Below are 20977 nucleotides of genomic sequence, written 5' to 3' on the forward strand. Positions count from 1 at the left end.
AAACGTCACAGCCGTGGTCGGGGCTTCCGGTGTGAGCTTTTGAATATGTCGCGCCAGCTGAGAGCCCCTAGGTTTGACCCTCGTGCGGGATTCCACGCGGAGGGCAAGGACAGAGGCCCCTCTGTTCCCCAGGGCCTGCTGAAGGCAGCGAGAAGCAGCGGCCAACTCAACTTGGCGGGAAGGAACCTCGGGGAAGGTGAGGCAGCGCGCGAACATCCTCTTGGTCCCCTGTGCACCCACCCGCGCCTGCTCCGTGGCCCTGCTAAGACTGGCCTTGACTTACTCGAAGTGTTCACTGAGATGTCCACAGAATACGGGATAAACATCGTAGTTTGGGAGTAAATTCGCTGTGAGATAGAGGATAGGCAGGTATTTGATTCGCCTTCCTCTTATTTTCGTTTTACCAGCTCCCCTCTGTGAGCTTAGAATAATTTTCTTTCAAGCCTAGCCTTTTTTTTTCTTCCACTTGAGGAAAATCCCAATGACAAACATACTCCTTATCCTAAGTACTAATTCAGAGTAAATGCTGCGGAGTATATGAATTTGAGAACATCCTGAGAAACCTATGAATGATCAACAAGCACAAATCTACATATTACTAAGTATAAATAAATACCTTTGTAGTGTATGTGTTTGGTAGGAGAGGACAGAGACAAAGAGAGGATTGAGAAGTGAAGCATTCTTTCTGTAATATTTTTTTCTACTTGCATTGATTAAAATCTTCCACTTCTAATAATGTACTTATGTATCTGTAAGGTTGACTAAGTAAAGACATTATGTGTATGCTTACTGAATGTGATGATTACTTGTGTCAAGTTGACACAATCAATGAGGGATTATTTAGATCATGTTCTCTATGAAGAACGTCTATGAAGACCTGTCTTGATTGATAATTGATGTAGGAAGATCTAGCCCACTGTGGGTTGTGCCATTCCCTAAGTTGGGTCTTGAATCCAAAGGTTGAGTCGTATAAAAAAGTGTGCGTGCCTTAATTCATTTCTCCCTCTGCTCTTGATTGTAGTTGTGTTGTGAGTAGCTGTTCCAAGTTCCTGCCATCTTGACTGATGGCCTGCAAATGAAATTATGAGCTAAAATAAACTTTTTCTCTAAGGTTCTTTGTTATGGTATTTTACCACAGCGTCTGGAAAGAAGAGTAGAATAGAAATTGGTACCCAGAAAGTGGATAAATCTGACTACATGGTTCCTAGGATATTTGAACTATTTTATATGGCTAGAATGTGGAAGGCTCTGGAATGTAGGTCTAGGAAAAAAGCTGAATGTTATGGGCAGAGCATAATGGACTGTGTTTTGGTTTGTTTTGTTGTTATGGGAAGTTGGAAAATAAGAATGCTGACAGAAATGTAGACATTGGAAGCCTGACTTTTGAAGTTTTACAGGGCAACAAGGACTGTGGTGGGAACTGGGTTAGCTGCCATTTGGATTATATTGTGGCCAAGAAATGGCTTCCTTCTTTCTACCCATGTCCTGAGTACCTGAGAGAAGACAGATATACTGGTTCGTTTGGCAGAGGCAATTTTGGGAGAGTATTCAGACTGGTATTGAAAACCGTTGTATAATTGCTATACCATTGTAAAGCAGCCTCTTGCACAGCATTGGGACAATAGGAAAGTGGTTTTTTTTTTTTTTTTTTTTTTTTTTTTTTTTTTAGGGTCAACACAAGTAAGCTTGTCGGTGGGTCTGTGGGGGATTGTCTTGGCTATGCTAATTGATGTTAAGATCCCCCCCCCCCCTTGATCTCAGTTTCTGAATTTTTCTTCCATGTTTCTAACTTTTCATTCATATTGTGGATGTTTTCATCCATTTTGCTGACTTTCTTCTCTGAGACCTAGGTTGAAACCATCTACTTGTTTGTATCCTCTTTTAATTAATTAGTAATTTCTTACCCGAAAATTTGAAAGTTTCATGTGGCATTTTGTCTATTTCAGTATCTGTGAAGATCAGTTGCAATTTTTGAGGGATCATATTTCCTTCACTTTTTTATAGTTCTGTGTTGCAGTTTGCACATCTGTTGGTTTGTATATCTAGTCTAGAATTTTAAGTAGACATATTAAGTAGACTGTTCTTGAAGGCTCAGTCTCCAGTACCACCCATCAAGAAAGAAACAGACTATTGTGACTCCAAACCCACCAAACTATAAAGATATCTATACATTGAAAATACGTTATTGCTCACTAATATACCATTACTAGTTGTTGTAGTAAGGGTTACCATTGCTGTGAGGAAACACCATCACCAAAAGCAAGTTGAGGAAGAAAGGGTTTATTTGGCATCATTGAAGTAAGTCAGGACAGGAACCTAGAAGGAGGAGCTGATTTTCTGCTCTTTTCCTATGTTCTTTCCCCTTTTAAATTTCTAAAGCTTTTGTTCTATTTGTCTCTTTGGGATTAAAATCTATTTTCCTTATTCTGACTCTTTACTGAGTCATACAGAGGCAAGCTTCCATTCCTGCATCTGATTGGGAAGTCTCTGGTGAATTTGAATGACAGTGAGAGTAGGGCATAACTAGTGATTGATTGGCTTGAGTCCTATTCCAAGTTTTGTGTCACCCTCCTGCAGCCATACCTTTGTCAGGGACTGAAAGACTCTTTGGATAGTTGGCTACACCAGGTTTTGATTCAGCTTGTCGACAAGCTTTTTCCTAGAAATTCAAGCTTTTGCTTATCTCAGTGAGGGCCTTGCCTGGAAGCAAGCACTCTAGTGGAGCTTCCACTTCATAGTGATTGTTCTACTCACTACACTATAGATGTTACCTTTTGCTACAGTAGAATAACACAGTTTTGTGTGGTGGGTAAGAAACAAAATTATGTCTGGTAGAATGGTAGCTGCTAGGATCAGAAACCTTTCACAGGCCATAATGGCAAGTGGCTCTGCAGAGCTTAGAGTACAGTGCTAACGTACCCGCTAAACTCTGGGTAGTCACACATTTTCTTGATGCCTCATTTTTTTTTTTTCACCTACAAAACAGGGATAATGAAACCTCCTGTCTCACAGAGTTATCAGGAGAGTTTAGCATTGTAGTTTGTGTTTTCATGCTAGGGATCAAACTCAGGGTCTCATGTAAAATTCACACTACAGTCTGGGTCCCCCCCAATAAAATACATTGTGTTGTAATTTATTAACATTTGGTTTATTGACATTTAAATACCTTTTGAACATTTATTTTTTATTTACCTGCACATGGGCAGTCAGGGGGCATCGTGTGGGAGCTGGGTTTCTCCAGCAGTGTTGTTCTGAGGTTCAGACTCTGAGCAGGTTTGACAGCGAGTGCTCTTACCCACTGTGAGGGTTTGAATGAGCATGTTCTCCAGAGGCTCATGTGCTTGAATATTTGGTCTCCACTTGGGAAAGATTAGAAGATGTAACCTTGTACCATTTTTTTGCTTCATGGTTGTAGCTCAGGGTGCATCATTTACTCCACCATCATGAGCTCTACCCCTTTCCACCCAGAACCATAATCCAAATTAAACACTTTCTTTTATAAATTATCTTGGTCATGGTGTTTTATTACTGCAATAGAAAAGTCACTAATATACCCTCCATGCTGTCCCTCAGGCCTTGACCATGCTGTCCCTCAGGCCCTGACCATGCTGTCCCTCAGGCCCTGACCATGCTGTCCCTCAGGCCCTGGAGTTACTTGGGACCATTGTAAGATAAAGTATTCAATGAGTATGTCTCTAAGTCTTCACTTCATTTTTATTCTTTTTCCCTTTTCTTCTTGATGTGGTGGTGATGGAGATAGTCCCTCAGTGTGTTTGGAGAATAAATGTGGACATTCCTGAAGAGGCTAATCAGAATCTTTCATTCAGTTCTACTGAACGATGGTGGGATCAGACAGATCTGACCAAACTCATCATCTCCAGCAATAAACTTCAGTCTCTCTCTGATGACCTCCGACTCTTGCCTGCCCTTACTGTTCTTGATGTAAGTTGACTATAATTATGGGATCTTAGTTAAACAAACTGAATTTAGGTAAGTTGAAGAGCTAAATTTAGAAGTTGCTAAACAGGAAGCCTTCCTTGCTGAGCTTGTAGAATGCAAGACAAATTTAAAAAACTGACTTGGAAGATCGGCTCCATGTCTCTATGTCCACAGACCTGGTGTAGATGCTGTGATTAAATGAGTCATGTGTGCAAACAGAACTGGCACTTGGCTTCTTGTTTTTGTTTTTTATTTCCCCTTGTTAAATTTTATTTTAGACACTAAAGCAAATACAGTACTCAGGGGTCTTTTGTGTTCCTGTTTCAGAACTTGCCCTTAGACTCATTGACTGTAACTATTTACCTGAATTTTTTGTGTTCTTAGTTGGGTCTTTTTTTTTTTTTTTTTTTTTTTGTAGTGAAAGTTGACCTATCATGTGATAAGTGAACCATGAAGGGTGTACTTTAGAATCTACAGGCCTTTAGTGAACTGGGTCATGTCCAAACTCTTCAACTCGTGTGTGGAAATGGTGGATGTAAACAGTGCCATTCTTGAGGAACAAAAAGTTTTGTTTTGTGTCTGTAAAATAACAAAACAATAGTCTGGCTTATTCTGAGGTTCTTTCTACTGTGAAGATGCTATGATTCTGTGAGACTGTAAAGCTGTTCTCCCAGCTCATATCTGTTCTGTGTGTGATATTAAGAGACCACCAGAACTCTGCTGCTGTTGACGCCTCCTCAAGTCAAGTCTGTGTTTGTTTCTTTTCATTTTAGTAATGACTTATTTGTTCACAATTTCTGGACAGCAGTTTGGTCAATATACACAGAATAAATTACTAATCACCCAACACATTGCCATTTAATATGAAAAACAGGAGTTTAGTAAATTATTTTTTTTCAATGGCAAAGCTCAACTATTGCTAATTGTAAGACTAAGAATATTGACTTTGTCTTGTAATCATTTTAGATACATGATAATCAGCTGACATCTCTTCCTTCAGCTATAAGAGAGCTAGACAATCTTCAGAAACTTAATGTCAGGTAAAGTGTGAACCTGTTTCTAAAACTGAAATCCCTTTTCTTCACATAGAAAATAACCTTGAACTACAGTGTGGCCCAGTAGGAATCAGGCTTGGTTAAACACCTGCCAGATGCTGTATTCTACCCAAGAGGAGAAAACAAGACCAGATCTTTACATCATCCCAGAGAATTTAATGAATCAATTATTTGTTTTCTCTCTTTAGTGGAATCTTGCTGTTTGGCCCAGTGTAAAACCACAGTGCTGTGCTTTGGGACTCGTGTCTTAGTCACACAGGTCTGTGGGGCTCTTCACAGCAACTTTGTCTGTGTGTTTTGTTTTTAGCATTTATTACATCCTCTTTGATTCTACAGATTTAAGGCCAATTGATTTTTGTATATTTTATGTTTATGAGACACTTTTGGCTCTTGTTTTAGAAAACTTCTTTCTCAGAATCTCAAGTTTTAATTTACATTTTTAGCCTGAAAATCTAGGTATTACACAGTAGATTAGTACTAATTATTTCATTAATGGTGAAGAGTTTTGTGCTCTTTTGTTGATTTTGGCTTGAGTTTTTGGGTTTTGTGGTACTTAGTGGAGGTCAGGACCCCATGTATGCTCAGCAGCTGAGCCAAACCTCATGACTTTTAACTATTAGTAGTAATTCAACATGTCCAAGCACCTTTGGGGTCCATTATTTTAATGTAATATAATTAGTCAAAAGCCTCTGGTCTTTCACCTTTCCCCTATTATATGTAAATGACAATAAGAAAATAGGATAAATTTCATAGTTGAATATTTAAGTTATGATGCATCTGAAACTTATTCATACCCCTCTCCCCCCCTTTTCCAAGAGAGGGTTTCTCTGTATAACAGCCTTGGAATTGAACCTCCTGAAACTCCCTTTGTAGACCAGGCTGGCCTCAAACTCCAGAGATATATTTGCCTCTGCCTCATGAATGATGGGACTAAATGTGTGTGCCAACACATCCAGCAATTTGTAAAGGTTAACTACAGTTAAAAACAGGCAAAGGTGCACTACCCTTTAGGCCATACAAACAGCACCTGTAGGATTCAAACCAAGTTTATAAGACAGGTGCTTTGATCAAGTAAGCCATGGTTCCTCGTTCCTCTCTTAATTACCAGGAAGTATATTGTCCTCACTGGGACTTTTACATCAGTAGATTGAGTATCTCTTCAGAAGGATTCAACTAAAAAGGCTAAATATACAGTCAAATTGAGGATTGCCAGACTTACCAGTTCTGAAAATAGGAATAAATGCTTTTGTTTTGAACATGAAACTAAAAACCTAGCCTCCATATCAGACACAGCTTCAGGGGCAGGAGAGATGGTTAACAGTTTAGAGCACTGTGTACTCTTCCAGAGGATCTGGGTTCAAGTTCCAACTCTACATAGCAGCTCATATTTGTCTACAACTCCAGTTTTGGAGTATCTTCTTCTGGCCTTGGAGTACTCTTCTGGCCTTGATGTACACAAGACAGACATATATGTGGTAAAACAGCTATACACATAAAAATATATTATTAACAAAAATTTAGCTCCATTGCAATGTGTATGTGAACGTATTTTTTTTAGTAACAATGTAAATATTTAATAAGAGTTTAGTAAGTCCTTTTCACATTACATGTTATATAAACAGATTGTAAACAAGCAATCAAAAGTTTACAAATTATTTATGTTTACTTAATATTTTTCATTGCTGGTTTTCTTTCAAACCCTAACTTGGTTGGTTTAAATTTCTGCTGATGGTTGTATATTTCGGAGATGGGGGTCTTGATAAACACTTGAACCGGACAGCACCATTTGATAGTTATGATGAGTCTATGTGGTTGGTTGACAAAAGCCTTTGGTAAATACTTCTTAGCCTACTAAGTCATTCAGCTTTTATTTTATTAACTAATAGCCATAACAAACTGAAAATACTGCCTGAAGAAATTACAAGCTTAAAAAACCTGAGGACGCTGCACCTCCAGCACAATGAGCTGACTTGCATCCCCGAGGGATTTGAGCATCTTTCCTGCTTAGAAGATTTAGTAAGTTATGACTTTTGGTTTTTGCATGATTTGGGGCTGTTGGGAATTTTCACTAGGCTGGAGAACTGAATGTATGATTTAAACTGTAGAACATAGGCAACTGATTTTATGAGTAGCTTACCAGAAATTATTTTAATTAGATTGCTAATTAGTAACTATAAACATGGCTTTTCTTTGTTATCAAGTGAACTTTAAGTTGCACTTCAGGAATAGAGTTTAGAAGAAAACAGGGGACAAGCCTTTGTTATTCAGAGGCTTTTTTCTTTTTCTTCTTTTTTTTAAAAGAGGTTGTCAGAGCTTCATAATTTCAGTTCCAGAGCATCCAATGCTCTCTTCTGGATACCAGGGTGTAACTAGATTTACAGACAGTTATAAGTCATCATGTAGGTGCTGGGAATCAATCCTGGGCCTTCTCTAAGAGGAGCTAGTGCTCCGAGCCGCTGAGCAATCTGTCCAGCCCTTAACCCATAGGATTATCCCATATACCTTAGTTGAATAGAGGGAAGCAGTCTTGAAAGTACATCTGTTCTTTTTTCCTATCCTCTCTGTATTTTATATTCTGTTCTCTGTATTACCCAACGGCCTTACTGCCCTATGTATTCCAATTTCTTAGTGGTTACTTTACCTCAGTTTTCAAATTTAACACTCCATTTGGCAAAACTTTCATGCTGCCTGTTATCTTCCTTAACCAAAGTCAATCATAAATCAGTACAATATTATTTTAAGAATAAAAGCCATAGACACCTTGCATTGGCTTTATATATAACAAGGTAAGTATAAGTATGTCTGAGCCTTACTTTATACAGTAAGAAACAGCAGCTTATACAACAGGAAATTTGTCCTGAGTTATACATACAACTGACAAAGAATGCATTTAAGATTTAAAGATGTCAGTTTGCCTCTAAAGCACATTCCTGGTCTGTGTAACAGGATGAGAGTCTACCATAAGATGTTTCAGCTGAAAGGTTTCAGTCCTCTGACTGAGAGGCTCCAGCCCATAGTATGTGCTGTCATTTCATACTGTGCCCTGTCCTTAGCCTTGAATGATTCAGAAAACTGATTTCCCATTTTAGCCTTAAGTTTTATTTCTTACTAATGGAAAGGTTATTTCTGAGTGTTTAAGTATTTATTCTGTGTATACCTCTTCCTTCCTATGTCTACCATTTTAAAATGAAAAATTGTCTTTCAGTCTGATCCTATTGGAAGTAAGGTTTGAGAAGTAAAAGACATTTGTAGATAAAAGAAAGGAGGGAGCTATTAGCTTTTCATTTAAAAAAGTTAATTTTGTAGGTTAATTTTAAAATTGATATAAAAAAATTTAAGTATAGTTTTATTTTATGAGTATATGTTTGTGTGAGTATATGGCATGTTCATGCAAGTGCTGAAAGATGATATTGGAGCTCTTGAAGCTGACATTACAGGTGGTTGTGAGTAGCCTAGTGTGGGTGGGTGGGTGATGGAACTGAATTTGGAAACTAAATTAGATCCTCTGAAGAGCAGTTAGCTCTCTTAACTGTCTCTAGTTCTGAAACTTGTTTTCTGTTTTGTTTTTCTCTAGAAAAGAGCATCATGTAGAGGTGAAAGTTAAAAAGAAACCTTACAATAAATGAAGTTTTCTCTTCTTCTCGGGTTCCCAGATGTTTTCTTCCTTCCTTCCTCCCTCCCTCCCTCCCTCCCTCCCTCCCTTCCTTCCTTCCTTCCTTCCTTCCTTTCCTTCTTTCTGCTCCCCCCCCCCGCCCCCCCGCACCTCCCCCATAGAAATTCTATTTAGTGGTGGCTGTCCAGGAACTCTGTAGTCCAACTAGTTTTAAACTCCTTTGCCTCACAAATGCTGGGAATAAAGATGTTCTTCACCAATGCCCACTTCAAGAATTTTTCTTAAAGATTCAATATGCTTTAATTCAGGGCCTGGAGAGAGAACAGAGAGCAGTGTTCTCTGGTTAAGAACACTGGCTGCTTGCTCTTCCAAAGGTCCCGAGTTCAAATGCCAGCAACCACATGGTGGCTCACAACCATCCATAATGAGATCTGATGCCTTCTTCTGGTGTGTCTGAAGACAGCTACAGTATACTTACATTTAATAATAAATAAATTAAAAAAAAAGAAAACAAAAATCAATATGCTTTAATTCTATAGCATTTAATTAATGCTAAGTAAATATCTATATAGAAAATACATTTAAAAAGATTAAAATATAAACACTTGTAATCAATTACACTAATATTTCCTGACATTATGTAGAACTTGTTTAGCCCAAGAGTGCCAAGTAAATGTTTATCGAAAGAATGACATGTCAGTTTATATATCTTATTTGCTTTAAAATTTTATTTGTTCTATGTGTATAGTGTTTTGCCTGTATGTGTGTTTTTGTACCTTGAATATGCCTAGTGCCTGCAGAAACCAGAAGTGGGTCCTAGGATTCAAGCATTTGTGAGCTGCCATGCAGGTGCTCTGTGTCCTCTGCAAGAGCAACAAGTGCTCTTAACTGCTGAGCCATCTCTCCAGCCCCAAATATTTTATGTAATAATTAAATATTTGACTGTCTTGATACTGTTTAGAAGTTAGTAGGAATTTTATTAAAATAATTTGATTTTTTCACATGGTTTCAGAATTTCTTAATTTCTTTGTTAGGAACTCTTCATTGTCAGTATTAGTTCATTTTGGAATAATTTTGGGATTGTGTAAAAAGTTCTAAAAATACAGTAAAGAGTTCCCAAATGCCCTTCATCCTGACTTTCAATTAACTTAATTTTATTTTTTAGAATAACTTACTTATTCTTTGAAATTTTTGTATGTTGTATCTTAATCATACCCGCTCCAGTTTTTCCTTTCCAGACTCTCCCATTATAGGCCCTCACATTTTAACTAACTTCCTTCCTCCCTCCCTCCCTCCCTCCCTCCCTCCCTTCCTTCCTTTCTTCCTTCTTTGTAACCCGGGAAGTCTAATTAGTGCTGCTTGTTGGCATGTTGGTTTGCCTTGTTGGCTTGATCGTGTGCTGGTGGCCACAGCTACTGTGAGTCAGTGACCATCTTATGTTCAGAGAACAGCATCTCAACAGCATTTCTGCTCATCCTCCAGCTCTTAATTTTTTCTACCTCTTCTTCAGTGTTTCCTGAGCTTTGAAGGGAATGCTCTATGTGTGTCATTCAGGATTTAGAACTAATTTTTAAAAATTATTATTGTTTATTATTGGTTTTTGTTGTTGTTGTTGTTGTTGTTTTTGTTTTTGTTTTTGTTTTTTGAGACAGGGTTTCTTTTTGTGTATCCCTGGCTGTCTTGGAACTTGCTTTGTAGACTAGACTAGGCTGGCTTTGAACTCATAGAGATCTGCCTGCCTCTGCCTCCCGAGTGCTAGGATTAAAGGCATGTACCGCCAGCACCAGGCCTAAACACTAAGTTTTCTCAACATTTTGACCAGTTGTGTTTGATTAGTAACTGCTGCCAACTGCAAGAGGCTTTTCTAGACAAGATTGATTATCTCTGATTATAAATATTTAGAAGGCAGTTTATCAGCACGTCCACTTAGCAAAACCACAGTAGTAAATTCCTCCACCTTAGCCCTAGAGGCTTTAGAATGCCAGCATGAATTCTCTTCCATGGGACAGTCCTCATATCCAAGGGTAAAGCTGTTGTCATTCTCATGACAGCCAAGCCACTACTGTAAGTACATCTTGCTTAGCCGATAGTATCGCAGCATGCAGTATTAAGCTCATTGTATCTTTTTTCCCCCAGTGGCTGCAAGTTCTGGCATTCTGAAAGCTAGCCAGCATGGAGGAAGCTTCCTATTCAATTCCAGATTATCTTTGCCCTGCAACCAAAGTATGTGGGGTCTTCAACAATAGGGTCTTATCATCTAGTTATGGTCGACAGCCAAAAATAATAGAAATAGCTTTTGTTGTTTTGGGGGCCTTTGGAAGCTCCCTGACCAATACCTCATAGGGAGGTAAGCTATGTATGCCTGACACAAAGAGTTTTGTTTAATGACCCATGTCTTCTGGAAGCAGCTCTGTCTACCAATGAATGGCAGCTGTCCTAGAACTCCCCTTTTCTTTAAGCTTTACACGAGTATGTGCATGTAAGTATGGGTGCCCATGGTAGAGGCCAGATGAGGGCATTTGGAGCCCCTGGATTTATTGTCCTAGGGGATGGTGAACTGCCTGACATGGGTACTGGGAACCAAACTCAGGTCCTCTGCAAGAGGAGTATGAACTTGTAACCACTGAGCCATCTCTCCAGCCTCTTTAATTATATATATTTTTAACCTAGCTTACACAGTGCTGAGTTTTTATAAGGATTTTCATACATCCTAGAATTGTCTACCACCCCCCCCCCCCCAAAAAAAGCATACACATACACACACACACACACACACTCACTCTTTGGTTTTCCATCCCTCTGCCCTATTCCCACTTAACTCTTTAACCTCCAGAATTCTTTTATCTCCTTTTGAATCACATGTTCTACTGCAGAGGTATTACTTGAGATTAGTAAACACCATCATGTAAAATACTTTCAGAGTAGGAACTGATTTTAATTCCTGCTCATGACTTTGATGGACAGATAATGGACCTGCAGGTGTTGAAGAGGAGTGAATCCTGGTCTGTCTTATTTCAAAATTTTCTAATAACTCTGAAATTCCTTTCATGGGTATCTGTTTACTGTTATTTCCTCACTTACAGATTCATTCTGTCCTTTTTTTTTTTTTAAAGGATCTTTCAAGCAATCGTCTTGCAACTGTGCCTGCTGATTTTGCTTTGCTGTCCAGTCTGTTGCGACTCAATCTTTCCAGTAACCAGCTGAAGAATTTGCCAGCAGAAATAAGCAGAATGAAAAGTAAATCGCCATAGTAAATTCTGTATGAATTCGAGGTTAATGCAACTTTCTTTTGGAAAAACAATTGTTAAGATAATTATAGAGAAAGAAAGTATGTTGTTCTTTTTTTTTAATTCTAAATTCAAATGCTACTTAGTAAGATTGTTCTCCAGACAATTGTATCTAGGGTCTGTCTAAAGAATGATTATCAAAAGACATGTAGCTTATGACAAAATGAAATTGTAACTGGTGAGTAGCCGAAAGAACATACAGGAACTTGATGAAGATTCTGCTTCATCCTATCTTCAGCTGACTCCCCCTGTGATGCAGAGGGATTCAGCTGTTGCTTCCCTTGGCTTGGAAGTAATGATGTCTAGTGAGAGTCCTATTTTGTCTCAGTGCTCAGATTGTTAATTCTTTTTTTAAAATAATGAAATAGTAAACGGTAGTGGTTCATCGTTTACAGAGGTAACACATACAGGTAGAAGCATTCTAGTGCTTCTGTATTTGTAGTCATGACTATCTCAAAGCTCTTAATTTAGAATGAAAAACATTCTTTTGTTCTTGTTTAAAGGCATAAAACATGGTTAGTATTTCTGGGTTCATGACTACACTACTACCCACTGTATACTGTTTACCATAGGTAGTCTTTTTTGGTTAGTAATATATAAGATATTTTTCTTGTAAAAATATAATTATAAGTTACATTAAAATTATATACTGAGAAATTAAAAGTTTTGAACTATGCTATCTCCTATCACTCAGGCTGCCCTCAGACTTGCTATGTAGTTGAAGATGGCTTTGGTCTTCCTGAATCTACCTGCCTAGTGCTGGGGTTACACATTTGAGTTGTCATGCCTAACTCCTGTTCATAGTTTTAGAAGTCATAGATGTGATTTTTCTACAATTGATTGTAGATAACTTTCAATTAAATTGTAAATTTGTGATTTTTTACTTTAACTCTGATTTAAATGAAATTATTTTGGGCAGGCTTTGACTTTACCATTTTCAATGTCACATACCTTAACTAACATAATATAAAATCAGAACAATGTATGGAACACTGCCCTTCTTCCTTCCTTTCCTGCCAAGATCAAACTTAGAACCTTGTATGTGCTAGACAGTGGTACCATTGAATCAACCAGAAGCATGGTTTTGTTTGGTTGGTTGGCTTTTGTTTTTCCCAACTAGAGCATGCTCAAACAGCAGAGGGCATCTGAACTCACACATACCGTATTTGCTAGTTATTTGTTACTGGTGAGCAGAGCCTAGGATTTTACATTTGTGTGATGCTATGTAACCAGAATGCTTTCTCTTGAGAGTTTGCCGTTTTATTACTAACAGTGGTTCTGTGAGATAAATGGGACAGTGATACATTTTTCCCCCACTTTAAAAATTGATAATTATGAGATTAGAAATCAAATTTAGAACTGAGTGTTTATCCCCCCACCCCAGAACACATAGTCCACTGCTTTGTTCCTCAGCCAGTGCTCCTGATTTGACCCCAGAGTTTACAATAGCCTTTTTCTTTAAATTTTGTTTATTTTATATGTATGTGTGTTTTGCATGCATGCATTTATGCGCATCTCGTTTGCAGAGGTCAGAAGAGAGATCCCCTGGAACTGGAATTATAGGTGGTTGTACATCACTAGTCATTATGTGGGTGCTGGATCTTCTGAAAGAGCAGTCTGTCAGTGCCTTTACCTATTAGGTATCTAGCCAGCTCCTACAATGAGCTTTTGTTTATAGAATTTTACAGACTTGGGTGGATCAGTTCATCACCTTTTTTCCCCTCATTATTCTAGGCAAGTAATATTTAAATTTTTGGGGAAGGTAGAACACTCAATATAAAATAAATGAATATTAAGCTTAAAAAATAAACTTATTAGAAGTTAAAACTAGTACTACAATTTTTAAAAAAATATGTGGCTAGCTTCTCTACATAGTAGAAGAATAGAAGCTGAAGGTGGCATGTCAGTACAGTTTTCAATTATGTTAAAATTGAAAGGATTGAAGTTAGGAAAATAAGCTGCAAAATGCATATTCCTTATTCCAGTTTACTGGAGGGTTGAGGATGAAATGTGTGAAGTATATTTTCAATCTTAAAATGAGAGAATCTATAATATGGTTAAGGGAGAAAATTGCTTGTTAACTCCTTAAAGAATACCTTTATTTAGACAGTTTTATTTTTCTATAAAAGGCACACATCAGACAAAATAGCAGTCAGGAGAATGAGGCAAGAGGTTTTGGGAATCTAGATCTGAGGCCAGCTTGGGCCTCATAGAGGAGAGGACACCCTGTCTCCAAAACCAAACAAGTGAAGAAGAACTATCAGGAGATGAAGATCTTGTAATGGAAGGCATTGTTGAGATACAGTATTTGCTTTTATTGGGCAGATTAGTTTAGGTGTTAAGGAAAGAATGTTGGCACTAGGGAGATGGCTCACTTGGTAAAATTCTGGTATATAAGTATGAGGATCCCTGGCACACACTTAAAGTCTCAGCACTCACTAACCTAATCATTGAGGTCCTGGGTCATTAAGGGACCCTGTTTCAAAAAATAAGGTAGAAAAGATAGAAGAAGATACCAAACGGCAACATCTTTCCTTCACACGCACAAGCATATGTACCCATGTGCAAGCATACACATACACATCACATAAAATTCACCATAGAAAAGAAGAGAGGGAGGAAAAGAAGAGGCAAAATGGATGAAAGAATGGGAAGGAGTACACACAAACCCAAGGCTTGCTTTATAGTGTATGTAAGCCACTGTCACATTCACTCATCCAACAGAGAACATCCATATTGAGATGCCTTAATTACACTAAGCTCTTTTAAAGAGGAGTAAATGAGAGCTGTACAGTAAATACAGTGTATATACTTCAGAGTAGCTTAGCAAAGTACCTAAAAACCTTGCTCATAACTGTATTTTAAAGATGGCCTTGTACTATTCACTATTGATTATCATTTCTCTTTATTTAAATACAAAAGTCAATTTTTATTTGTTCAGTTCAAGGATGTTTGCATATTTTTGATTGTCGTATTCATCGGAACAGATTAAGAAGTCTTTGTGATATGTTTATTATGATTTGATATTTTTCTATATTTAATTCTCCAATAAATTATTCTGTCTTGTATACAATAAAAAAAATTAAAGTATTTTTTTTATTGTCTCTGAATATATATTGTAGGATTAAAGCACTTGGATTGTGATGCCAATCTCCTGGAGACTGTGCCTCCTGATGTGGGTAGCATGGAATCACTGGAATTGCTTTATTTGCGGAGGAATAAATTGCGTGTTCTACCTGAATTTCCTTCTTGTAGGCAGCTAAAGGTACTGTTTAGTTAATAATTATACCTCTGTATGATTTCTAAAACTTTTTTATGAAATTGAAGTTTTTAAAAACTAGCCAATTTTTGGGGTATAATCTATGAATGGTATTTTTCTCTGTTGATATCTTTCAAAACTTCGATCTACTACTAAGAGTACTAATGTTTTCTTGGTAATAAAAAGAAATAATCATTTCAGCAGTAGGTTTTGTGTATTTGGTGTAGTGAGTAGTTTTTCCCTAAAGAAGGACCTTATAGTGAGGTGAGAGGCTCTGCTGAGCTGTACTGTGGCTGGCCTGTAGCAGCTGGGGGCACGGGGACTTGTTAGGTTGCCACTTCTCAGGATTACCTGACTGCAGTCACACTTCCAAGCTAATCTTTTGGTTTGAGGTATAGCATTAGCACTGCCTCCTAGGTTTGATGTGCTTTAGCTCTTTTTTGAGGTCCGGCAAGTTTTTTTTTAAAATAGAATTGTGATGGTGAGTTTTTTAAAATGCTGGGAAATTCCATTCACTATGGTAAGTTTTTATTGGTTATAGATTCTGTTAGGAAGTTGGTGTATGTAATGATAATATCCCGTAGTATTTGTTACCCTGAAAACAGTTTTGAATGGGTTTCTTATGAAACTAGTTTATCATCAGTATTGTGTTTAGATTTATACTTTTACTTCTGTAAGTATAATTAATAAATTGTTTTACTGATTTAGTTTTGTAAAACTGTTTCTGCAAGGTTAAACAATTATTATTTTGAGATTGTCAGAAAAAATTCTTTAATCATATTGTAGCTTTACAAGAGGTTATGTCTAAATGACATGATAATTACAATGTTCTTGTTCTATATGTTGCAGTGATTTAAAACTAAAGTATCCACACTTGTTTTCATTGTTTAGTATACAGTTGAATGAAATATGTTGTACCTGGTTTCATAGGAATTACACCTAGCTGAAAACCAGATAGAGAAGTTAGGGGCAGAGCATCTTCAGCACCTGCAGGCCATCCTTGTCCTGGACCTAAGGGGCAATAAGCTGCGGTCTGTCCCTGAGGAAATGGCCCTGCTGCAGTCTTTGGAAAGGCTTGACCTGAGCAACAATGATATTAGTAGGTATGTTTAAAGATTAAATGGTAGAAATTAGAGTTTATTCTGCATTGAATTATAATTAGTTTTGTAAGTCCTTTTAAAAAAATCTATTAATTATATATTGAACTCATGTTGTATACGAAGAAGAATTAGTTTTCTTCCCTGACAGCCAAGTTAATACATTAATGGAAGCAGATGTGTAGTCACATTTCAGAATCCCTCAGGGTTGCTTTGTGTCTTTTCCATGCATGACTCCATTTCCAGATACTTACTGTCCATGCTTCGACAAAGCAAGTGCTTCATTGGGCTTGGGTAACGAACATAGAATTGATATATGAAGTTCTCAGGTGACTAAAGGATTTATGATTAAAGAACTTGAAATAGGACTGAGATTAGTCAGTCAGTTAGCAGGTTAGTTGCCTGATATACACACACCTAACAGCACACTTATGCTCAGGACCTCTGAGTTCCACCAGTTGAGATATATATATATAAACCAGGATGTTTAATTCCATGTGAAAGTTGGTGTATATGATCCATATGTCAGGAGGAAACAACACACATATAGCTTTGGGAATTCTAAATAGGGTCCAACTAGGGAAGTCTAAGAATTTAGACCAAATAGTCAGTTTTTATTAGTTCAGAGCCACTAGCATACCATGAAGATACTATCCTGAGTGCAAGCCCATTAAAGAGCCACTTGATGGCAATGAGTATGGTGCTTTGAGTGGGAAGGGGTTGTGGGCGGCAGGCTTTAAAGATGATCTGTCAGTTTAGCTCAATAATAATTGTCACTAAGAAACATTTCTTTGTTCAGTTTGTTGACAGTGTGTGATGTGGCTGCAGTGGCCATGGGAAGAAGGGGATGAAGTGAGGAGGTGAACCAGGATAAGTTGTCTCTAGTAGCTGTTAGCTGTCTGTTAGAGTTGGACAGAGCAGAGTGATAAGCAAAGAATGGTGAAAGCTACAGAACACAGTGCTAAGAAAGGATTTGCCTACAGAGATGAGACTTTTGGGTTTATAAATCAAGGGCACACATGAGTCTTTGAGCTTTGTGGAAAAAGCAGTTCTCGGCTGTTGTAGCAGTTTGTGTCCTCCTGACTTCCTGGAAGGCTCCTCATTGCTGCTGGAGCCACTTGTCAGGAGAACACCAGTCTTCTCACGCCTGAAACTCCATGTTACTCTCCAGTGGGTGTGGCTAGCTGTTTCCTAGGTGGGTTTGAGATCACTTAAAAAGCAGTGAAGGAAAAAACAAAACAAAACAGCAAACCCGATGGTGAGACACCACTGAATTAGAATCTTATACACTGAGAGCTTGGAATTTGTTCTGGTTTTTGGAGATCCCCTTCTGTAATTGGGTGAAGTCTTCTGTGTTACTGGGCTGCAGATTGCTCACAGCTGTTGGTTTTACTGTTTCAGAATGAGCACTAGGCAGATAGAGCAGATGCTTTGTAGTGCATGTTCTTTAGCAGCTGTAGTGTGAGCTTGGAAATGTATCTGGCCATCTTTCTGTGTGTTAGCATTAAAAGGAAAAGATTTTAGGGGCATTCATGCCTCTTCCTTGAGATTATTACAGGATATGTTGTTTTCATTTGTTACTTTGTAGTCATGACTTTGATTGAATTAGACTTACATGTAATGTTTCCTTGAAATCAATTTGTTCTGTAGTCTGCCCTGCTCATTGGGAAATCTTCATTTGAAATTCCTGGCACTAGAAGGAAATCCTCTAAGAACCATTCGAAGAGAAATTATAGCTGTACGTACTATTAGGATTTAGCAACTTATTTTTAAATTAAAATTCAGATATGTATGTTGATGCACAAAACTTCCAAGTGTGCCTTGCTAACAATGTGTTCTGTCTCCACTCTTTTAGAAAGGAACTCAAGAAGTTCTAAAATACCTGCGCAGCAAGATCAAAGGTACTACTGTTGCCTTCTGTATTTTGAAGGAATATATGAAAAGTCGTGATGTTAAAAGGACATCAATTTAAATGTTCTTTTGTTATGCTTATTAGAGGTACAGTGCCTGGCATTCATGGTTCTAATTCTATATTCCTGTAGAATATTACTTATAAAAGTGCTGGAGAGATGGTTCAGCGATTAAAAGCACTTGTTGCTCTTATAGAAGACCAGATTTGTTTCCCAGCACCTACATGGCAGCTCACTAGGGGAACCATTGCTCTCTTCTGGTCTCTGTAGGCACCAGGCAGGCACATGGTTCACATGCATTCATGCAGGCAAAATACTCACATACATAAAAGAACAAAAAAAATGAATCTTTTTTTTTTTTTAAGTTCTTGAATTCATGATTGTGGATGCTATGTCTCAGTCCTTTAGATTTGTGTTGAAATCTACCAGTTATGAAGTATCAACACAAAGTTTAATATTTTTCTTTTTTTATTTTATGTATATGGGTGTTCTGCCTACTTGTATGTATGTGCACATATGCCATCATAGGACTTTACTATGTTTCTTTTTTGTTTGTTTGTTTGGTTGGTTGGTTTTTCGAGACAGGGTTTCTCTGTATAGCCCTGGCTGTCCCAGAACTCACTCTGTAGGCCAGGCTGGCCTTGAACTCAGAAATCCACCTTCCTCTACCTCCCAAGTGCTGGGATTAAAGGCATGTGCCACCACTGCCTGGCTTATTACTATGTTTCTTAAATGATGTCTCTATTATTGGGAATAAAATATATGACTGGGTATTATCAGTACTGGCTAGAAATCATGAATACTTTTATATATCATTACAAATTTAAAGATAGCTGTGTAATTTTAATATTCACTTTATCTAACTTTTCTTTTCCAGATGATAGAACCAATCAAAATGATTCTGTTCCTGAGACTGCCATGACACTACCAAGTGAAGCCAGAGTCAATATCCATGCCATAGCCACACTAAAGCTGCTAGATTATAGGTATGCAGTGTCTTTTAGTTGTTGTTCTGTTGCTGTGATCAAGCAGCACATTTTTAAAATGGAGCATTTAACTTGGGGCTGACAGTTACATTCATGGTTGTAGAGAGTAAGAGCCCATAACCATCATGGCAGGGAGTATGTCAGCAGGCAGTCAGGCGTAATGCTGTTCAGCTAACTGGAATGGTGTGGGCTTATGAAACCTCAAAGTTTACCTCAAAGTAACATACTTTTTTCAACAAGGTCACACCTCCTAACCCTTCCCCAAACAGTTCCACCAACTGTGGACCAAATATTCAAATATATGACTTTGTGGAGGCTAGTCTCATTCAAACCATCACACTGCCCACCTCCATAGTACGGGGGGACTTTCTTGGACCTTCCAGCAGTATAATGAGACAGAGACTGATAATAAAAAGTTTGAAGCTTAGGCCTTTGCTCGGGCAGTATTCCAGCTAGCTCATCTAACTTAACCCACCAACTAGCCTTCAACCCACCACATGGCTAGCTCTGTACTTCTCTGCTTTGGTCTGTCTTTTCCATTGTCTGTTCTCTGAATCTCCTGTCTCTTCTCCTTAAGACCTCTTTTGCCAGGAAATTCCACCCTAGTACTTCCTGCCTTAGCTATTGGCTGTTGTATATTTCTTACAACCAGTTAGCAGCAAGACAACCTCAGATACGTCACTAGATTGCCTTTAGGCAGGTGAAGGATGAATATTTACGAAATAGAAAACCCGGTGATGGCCATAGAAATGACATGCCAAAATCCTGCCAGCATTTAGCTCTCTGCCTGTACAGAATTAACAATTGTAAATACAGAGACACACCTTACAAGTAAGAAAGGTCACCCCAACAGCAAGGCATTGAGGATGCAGTGTCCATGCCAGTCACTCTAAAGCTGCTAACTACAGATACATAGTCCATCTGCACTACAGTATTGCAAGGCCCATGGGAAACTTTTGAGAAAGAGCTCTTCAGAGAAAGGACAGCTAGTAAGGAAAAGACAGTCAGAGGAGCAGATTTCCCCTTTGCAGGTTCATCATCTCACAGAATTTAAAAGTGGGCACAAAAGAGAACTTGAGTCAAAGAGGTAAAGTGCCTGAATATCCGGGGAAAGGTATTGTGGAAAGGAGGTGGAGTGCCTGAGTATCTGGATGTTTGGGGAGAGGTGTTGTTGGAAGGAGGTAGAAGATGGAAGGAGGGAGAGAATGGACTACCGTGGTGAAATTAAGGATTGGGAAGAACGTGTGCTCTGGACCTTTTTTTTTTTTTTAACAATCTACTTTATTTTGTGTGCATGGATGTTTTACCTGCATATGCACCACATATGTGTCTAGTACCTGAGGAGGCCAAAAGAGATGTCAGAGCTTCAGGGACTAGAGGTATAGAAAGTTGTGAACCACCATGTGGGTCCTGGGAATCAGTCCTGGGTCCTCTGGAAGAGCAGTCAATGCCTTTAACTACTTAGCCAGAGTGTGGTTTTTATTAAAGGACACATACCTTTGTTGGGAATGAGGTGGGCTTTGGTATAAGGCGGTGCTCCATCTACCTGGATAGTGTCTAGGAGGCAGGTGGCTGTAGCAGTCCTTTCATTCTCTTCCTTCCTACTCTCCCCTATCAAGGATATTTGACACAAAGCAATATCAATTGTAAAATATGAGAGAGACAGGTAGGTGAATTAATGCTAACCTTTTATGGTAAGATTTTATTATAAGAATTATGAATGAGAGTTTGGTATTTAAGCTCTCAAATTCACTAGCACTTAGAGAGCATTTCATGTTTGAGGGTGGATATGTTAAATAAGAAACTATCGTTTAATTAAAACTTGACTAAC

General features: G+C 38.2%; 1 protein-coding gene across 5 annotated transcripts in view; it reads left to right on the plus strand.

Moving 5' to 3' along the window:
* The first annotated feature begins 1 nt into the window (after position 1).
* Positions 2 to 20977, plus strand: part of Lrrc40 (leucine rich repeat containing 40) — a 30409-nt gene continuing 9433 nt past the window's right edge. Inside the window, exons 1-10 of one of the 5 annotated variants that reach the window (NM_024194.6) lie at positions 2 to 196; positions 3761 to 3942; positions 4906 to 4979; positions 6881 to 7010; positions 11721 to 11844; positions 15017 to 15159; positions 16084 to 16256; positions 17901 to 17988; positions 18106 to 18151; positions 19038 to 19146. In NM_024194.6, the coding sequence (NP_077156.2) occupies positions 46 to 196; positions 3761 to 3942; positions 4906 to 4979; positions 6881 to 7010; positions 11721 to 11844; positions 15017 to 15159; positions 16084 to 16256; positions 17901 to 17988; positions 18106 to 18151; positions 19038 to 19146 (1220 nt within the window). In that variant the 5' untranslated portion in view covers positions 2 to 45. Of the gene's footprint in view, positions 197 to 3760; positions 3943 to 4905; positions 4980 to 5182; positions 5254 to 6880; positions 7011 to 11720; positions 11880 to 15016; positions 15160 to 16083; positions 16257 to 17900; positions 17989 to 18105; positions 18152 to 19037; positions 19147 to 20977 lie in introns of all 5 variants that reach the window. The other 4 variants (NM_001289524.1, NM_001359763.1, XM_030252769.1 and 1 more) reach the window with 4 other exon arrangements.

This window comes from Mus musculus, chromosome 3 (genome assembly GCF_000001635.26).
Source record: "Mus musculus strain C57BL/6J chromosome 3, GRCm38.p6 C57BL/6J".
NCBI lineage: Eukaryota > Metazoa > Chordata > Mammalia > Rodentia > Muridae > Mus > Mus musculus.